Below are 6,868 nucleotides of genomic sequence, written 5' to 3' on the forward strand. Positions count from 1 at the left end.
TACACACATATATATAGCTACAGGTTTAGTACTTGTTAGTACTTGAAGAATAAAAGTGGAAACACCAAAGACCTAATCTACATATACATATCTATTTGCCAGATGGTGCCTTCTATGACATGGGGATGAGAAGGCGAGGCTGAGATAATTGGATATTAATAAAAATGCTTAATAGACAATAGTACACCTCTCAAAGTTGTCATGCAGATAAAATGAAAATATATATAAAATGCAAATAATATTTGAAAAGTTTTTTGTAAATGTTAATGCATTATATAAATGTTAGCAAGTAATATTTTAATGATTTATGGATGATGATGATGATATGTAGTCTCTAGCTCTCTGAGATTGGCTAGAAAATTACACGTGTCAGATATTCTGAGTCAACAGTGAAGAGAATGAGTTAACAATCAAAAGAATAATCATGATAACTTAGAAGTCCAATAGATTCATATGCAGAACAACTCTGATAAGTTATTAATATAAATTTATTTGCTTATTTATTAAAAGAATTGCAAGTATCATCAAGGAAATTGAGAAGCATGGTTTCTGAAGAAAGAGGACATAGATCTCTTTCTGGTGCTTCTGAAAGCATAGTATCTGCAATAGATTGACAAAAACCTCTCATCTTTATGGCAATTTAATTGTATTCCAAGCAATATGTAGATTTTTTATTTTTTCTGATTTTTTGTGAAGCAGCAACAGGAAAATGCAAGTACAAATGCAGTGTCAGGAGGGGAAAATAAAAACACATACAATAAACACAGTTCAGATTCCATGTATTACAATACTCCACAGTCCCAAAGACTGTGGCAGAGTCATAATGAACTTTATAACACCTCTTCCTCGTCAATCCCCTTCATGGGATAATAACACTGACTTCCCTCATTTCCAGCTCAGTAGAGGAGAAAGTAGATGTGAGAAGAAAAAGAAAGTCTATTCCTGAGGGCAGAATGAAACAGTTAGTAGGTGCTTCCATTTGGAAGCTCATTTGAGATAGCTCTATCATATGCCCTGAAGGAAAACTGTGTTAACTGCTCATCTCACATACTGGGTCTCTCTTAAAACCAGAATACAATGCCTGAAGGTCCAATGGGGACTTTTGAAAGGTCTCTTGTCCATTTCATATTTCAGTTCCTCTAACTCAGTGATTCCCAAAGTGGGTGCCACCGCCCCCTGGTGGGTGCTGCAGCGATCCAGGAGGGTGGTTATGGCCACAGGTGCATTCATATTTCCTATTAATTACTATTAAAATAAAAAAAATAATTCCCAGGGGTGCTAAGTAATATTTTCTCTGGAAAGGGGGCGGTAGGCCAAAAAAGTTTGGGAACCACTGCTCTAACTGGAAGAGGATTATGGGAAAGCATGTGGGGAACAGGGATGAATAACAAGTGAATTTCAATTCCAAGAATAGGCAATGATCCTAAAAGGAAACAGACATCAATGGACGGGGCAGATATACTAAGAAAAAAATTACCCATGAGGAGATTCAATTAAAAATCAAGAATGAGAGAGGGTTAGGGTGTTTTCCTAAACAGAAATTAATTCAGAGAGAGGGACTAATTCAAAAAATTTCAGGACCATACAAAAATAAATGAGCATTCTTTTGGTACTGAGGACAACTGGAGTATTGAAGGATGGATACTAAGTCTCACCATTAATGTTGAGATTATCAGTTTCATAAAGTCTACCTAAGGATTTTAGAATCAGTTGTGGAGGATCCTATTCTTTGCAACTTAGGGAGAAGACACCCTGGGGTGTAGCAGCTACTTATCCTCTTATTGAATAGAGCTTGAAGATATGCAAATAGTGTCCCTCCCTCCAGATAAGAAAACCGGAATCAAACCTGTGCATGTAGCATTAGGAGAAGAGCTTCAGTGTAGTGTAACCTCTTCTTATCTTATCCTTTTTGAGGACAGCCTCCACAATGGAAATTGGGCTGAACTGGATCTTTATTCTGACTATTTTCCAAGGTAGATTTTTGGAGATGGAGAGACTGAACTTTTGTGTTGGTTGTGACTGTTGCCTTTAAATGCAATTTCTCTCTTTGCAGGTGTCCAGTGTGATATTCAGTTGGTGGAGTCTGGGGGTGATGTGAAACAGCCTGGGGAATCTCTGAGTCTCTCCTGTAAAGCTTCTGGATTTACCTTCAGCAACTTTTGGATGCACTGGGTCCGCCAGGCTCCAGGGAAGGGGCTGGAGTGGATCTCAACAATTAAGTATGATAGCAGTGCAAAATATTACGCAGATTCAGTGAAAGGACGATTCACCATTTCCAGGGACAATGGCAACAGCCTGCTGCACCTGCAAATGAATTCCCTTAAAGCTGAGGACACAGCCATGTATTACTGTGCAAAAGACACAGTGAGGAAAAGTAGTGTAAGACAACACATAAAAGTCTTCCTTTCTGGAGGCCTTCAAGATACTTGTTCAGAATAAGAGAGTAAGCATATGTGATGCTATAATATACTTTCAGGATATTTTTTTCAAAGCCAACAACTCCCCCAGGAATCATCTTGTCTTTCCTGTCTTTGAGACTCTTTCCTCTTTTGATGATCCTTAGGCATAGAGAGAAGATATTTTCTCATTATTCTTTATATTACATATACATTATTGACTTCTCTGAACTTTAAAAACATGATGTAGAAAAACAATTACATAAGATATCAGGAATAATTGAATATTTGCAGTGTATATAACCTTTTCACATCTACTATGAACACAATGGTCAAAGATGTAAATCCTGTAGAGTAATGAAATAGTTTTTGGAGAAAAAAATGAAACTCATTCTCAATCTAGATCACTCATTCCCCACCCTCCTCCTCCATGGTGCTCCTCACTTTCCCTTTGCCAAAGGAGGGTCCTTGACTGGCTGTCCAGGCACCCTATTACAACTCCATCCTAGTTACAGGGGTACTATGATAAATCCGTTAATCATTACTTTTTTTGACCAAACATGTTGCTCATTTTTGCTGGATTCTTGGATGTAGTCCTACATCCTTTGCCTTGCAGAATATCATAATCAATGCCTTCTGGTCTTTTAATACATATGCTGCTAGGTCCTGCATAATTCTGGGGCTCCATGATATTTGAGTTTTTTTTTTTTTGTAATCTTGCCTATACATTCAAGCTCATCTCTAGTCCCATATGAATGGAGTACTGCTCCCAAGATTATAATGTGGTCTATTGCATTAGTAATGCACTTGGAAAACCTCAAAGAAATATTTCTATTATTAATATTAATATTATTATCATATTGTATTATTGTTATATATGCCATTAGAATAGGAACTCTTTGAAGAAAAGGATGAATTTTGTAAATATTATGTATGAAAGATAGTAAATATTGTAGACTAACTTCTGCCTCTTATCAAAATTTTCCCTAATAATGAAAATAAAACACTGATAGCATCCCAAACAGATATTATATTTGTAGAATTTTAATCCCCAGATTAAATATCAAACCAATTCTTGAGATACTACATAGTTTTCTTCCTTATGATGTATCTCCCATCCCTTTTATTGATTCTATTTACAATATAGAATTCATTCACTTTTGAAGTATATATTGTCCACATCTTACTTACTCTTCAGCCACAGTGGATAACCAACTCACTACCCCAAAAAACCAGACTCTCAACATAACTTCCTTCTCCCAAGCCTTTTTTCTCTTCTCAGTGATGTAAACAAATAAAGCATTAGAACTTTCAGTGCCAAGATGGTGGAGTAAGACTGGAACTTGCCTAATCTCCCAAATTCCCTTCCAAACAACTTTAAAACAAAGTTTCTTGCTGAATTTTGGAACTCTGCAGCAGTTTTCCATTGCAGTGTCAACTTGGAATGTCAACAGGAAAGGTCTATTTCACTGAGATAGGAGGTAACATAGTCTGGAGCAGGAAGCAGGAAGAAGCTTCAAGGTTGCACTCCAGGGGGCAACACTGTGTTCCCAGTGCAGTCACCAAAGAGGTCCCACCCACTGGGCAAATCATCACTGAGACTCTTCCCATGAGAAGTCAGTTGTGTGGCCTAGATTCCAGAGCAAATCAGCAACGAGGCCTCCTTCCCTGGTGCAGATTAGTAACAAGGCCTGACATCTGCTCCATCAAGCAGTGGAGGCCTTCTACTGTGTAAGCAAGCAGCAAGGATTCCCACTGTGCAAGCCAGCAGCTGAGGCCACTCGCTGTTTAACCAGCAGTTAGACCCCTGGTGAAGGCCAGCATTAAAGCCCCCCCTCCCTTGCCTCACCCCACCCCTCAATCAGTGCAGGTCAGGAGCTAGGGCCCAGGACTGGGTGCAAGTGTGAGGTCTCCTATTAGTGTAAACCAGTAGTGAGGCCCTTATTACCACTTATTATTACTAGGCTAGGATTGATAAACTAGAATTTTCCCTATTAATCATATATATATAATTTCTCCAAGCACAATAATATTCTGTTATGTTCCTGTGCCACATTTGTTAAGCTATTGCCCAGTTAAAGGATACCTACTTTCTGTCCAATTATTTGCATGTTTTTAATCAAATAAGGAGCTTCCTAGATAATTGATATTTTCCACTTTATCAAACACTAGGTTTGTCAAAGACAAAGTTTCATTGTTTTGATTTTCCTTTGTGTAGACTATTATAATAATTTATCTCTATTTTTTAGCCAACACAAGGTTTTTTGATGACTGTTTTTTATATTATAATTTGAGATGTGAACATGCTATTCTATTTTCATCTCTACTTTTTTTTAATAATTTCCCTTGATATTCTAGATCTTTTGCTTTTCCAAATAAATTTTGTTATTTCATCAAGTTATTTTTTATTTTTAAAACCCTTACCTTTGGCCATGGAGTCAATACTATGTATTGGCTCCAAGGCACAAGAATAGTAAGGGCTAGGCAATGGGGGTCAAGTGACTTGCCCAGGGTCACACAGCTGGGAAGTGGCTGAGGCCGGGTTTGAACCTAGGACCTCCCGTCTCTAGGTCTGGCTCTCAATCCACTGAGCTACCCAGCTGCCCCCTCATCAAGTTCTAAATAGAATTTTCTTGATCATTTGATTGTTAAGACATTAAAAGCATGAATTAATTTTGATATATTTTCAATTTTTGGACATCATATTTTTATTATATTTACAGTGCCTGAATAAATGAACATCATATTTTTAAAACCCTTATCTTCTGTCTTGCAATCAATACTGTTTACTATAGAGTAGTAAGGACTAGGCCCCTGATGGTGAACCTATGACACGCATGTCAGCATTGACATGCTTATCCATCCATTTTCGATGGCATGTGACTGCATGAGGCCACATACAGAGAAATATGGGGCTGTATGCCGAGGATGAAACATTTGCTGTAGTGTAGTGTAGACACTCTGTGCTGGAGGTCTGCAGGCCAAAACAACAGAACTCCGGCACAGAGTGTCTAGTTCTGGGACTTCTGGATTGTTAGGGGAACTTTGACCTCACTTTTAGCCAGTGGATCAGTGGCAGCGGAATGCTTCAGGGGACATGTCTTTGGGGGCCCTGTGATCACCATTGCCAGCAACCACATAACCACAGGAGCCATCATCCAATCTACTGTTCTGGGGTGTTGTGGATTTCTAATTGACCATCATTCCTAAGATAAGTGAGGGGGAGGCTGGGAGAGGCGAGGGCCTGTGCTATGGGTACCGTTTCCTGCCATTAGAAATAATGGCAGCCATTAGAAATAATGGCAGCCATCTTAATTTACATGAAGAACACCAGCTTGTAGCATAATGCAGACTCCATTTCATCACTATTACTATTGTGCATCCTTATTAACCCCTGTTTCTGCTTATTAACCCTGCACTTTTCTAAAAGACAGTTACACGTGCCATCTTGTGGTCAGTTAGGCTAGTTAACCCCTAATTGCCTGCAGAGCTAATAGGCTATCTATAATTCTATCTTCTGTCACTGCCTCCCTGATGGAGAACCTAAAAAAAAACAAGATTAAGTAAAGGAAGTGGTAGTAGCAGTAGCCAACTCTTTCAAGAGACATGGACTGAGCTGTTTGGCATTATAGAAAAAATGGCAGATCATTTTGCATTCTATGTATTGAAACGGTAGTAAGCAGAATGTGGAATATAAATAGACATTTTGAAACTAATCCTTCCCAGCTCTTGAAAAAAGTGAGGATGAAAGGAAGGAATACATTCCCAGGCAGTTACATCTTTATAAGAGTCAATCTAATTCCATCCTTAAATTTGTAAAAGGCTCTACAAATTTAACATCTGCAAGTTTAAGCATTGCTCACTTCATAGCTCAGTGTGGAAAAGTGCTCAGTGAGGGAGAATTTGTTATAGAAACTCTCCCAAGATGTGCACCAGTTCTATTTCACAATATGCAGAATAAAGATGTAATTATTAAGAGAATATCTGTTACCACTCAGTAGAAGTATCATAAAAGATTGAATAATGAGACTGAACACAAGCATACAACATCAATTAAAGAGAGACATAAGTAATTGTAAACATTTTTCGATCTCTTTTGTTGTCACATCACATGCTCAGTTAGCCATTATTGATCGATATTCTGATGGTCTCATAGGAAGCAACATATGTAAGGTTTTTATACAAACATTACGTGACCTAAGCATTGATATCTCTAAAGTTGTGTCAGTGACGACAGATGGGGCACCAAACTTGGTTGGGGAAAAAGTCAGATTTGTCAAATTGTTTACAGAAGTGATTGGACATGCCATTGTGCCTTTTCATTGTATTATCCATCAGGAGGCTTTATGTGCCAAGGCAGAATTCACCAATTTAAACAACTTAATGTCAGTTGTTACAAAAATAGTTAATTTAATAGGTGTTCACCCCCTTCACAAGCGAAAATTTTCTGCGCTTTTACTGGAGGTTGATTC

At 38.1% G+C, this 6,868-nt stretch overlaps 1 gene segment (V, D, J or C); it reads left to right on the forward strand.

The window, feature by feature from the left end:
- The first annotated feature begins 1,913 nt into the window (after nt 1-1,913).
- On the forward strand, nt 1,914-5,858 carry LOC123233911. The segment is given in 4 exon segments: nt 1,914-1,973; nt 2,054-2,379; nt 5,412-5,526; nt 5,827-5,858. Coding segments are annotated over 4 exon segments (519 nt in total).
- Nucleotides 5,859-6,868: the final 1,010 nt, after the last annotated feature.

The sequence above is a fragment of the Gracilinanus agilis genome, chromosome 2, assembly GCF_016433145.1.
Source record: "Gracilinanus agilis isolate LMUSP501 chromosome 2, AgileGrace, whole genome shotgun sequence".
Lineage (NCBI taxonomy): Eukaryota > Metazoa > Chordata > Mammalia > Didelphimorphia > Didelphidae > Gracilinanus > Gracilinanus agilis.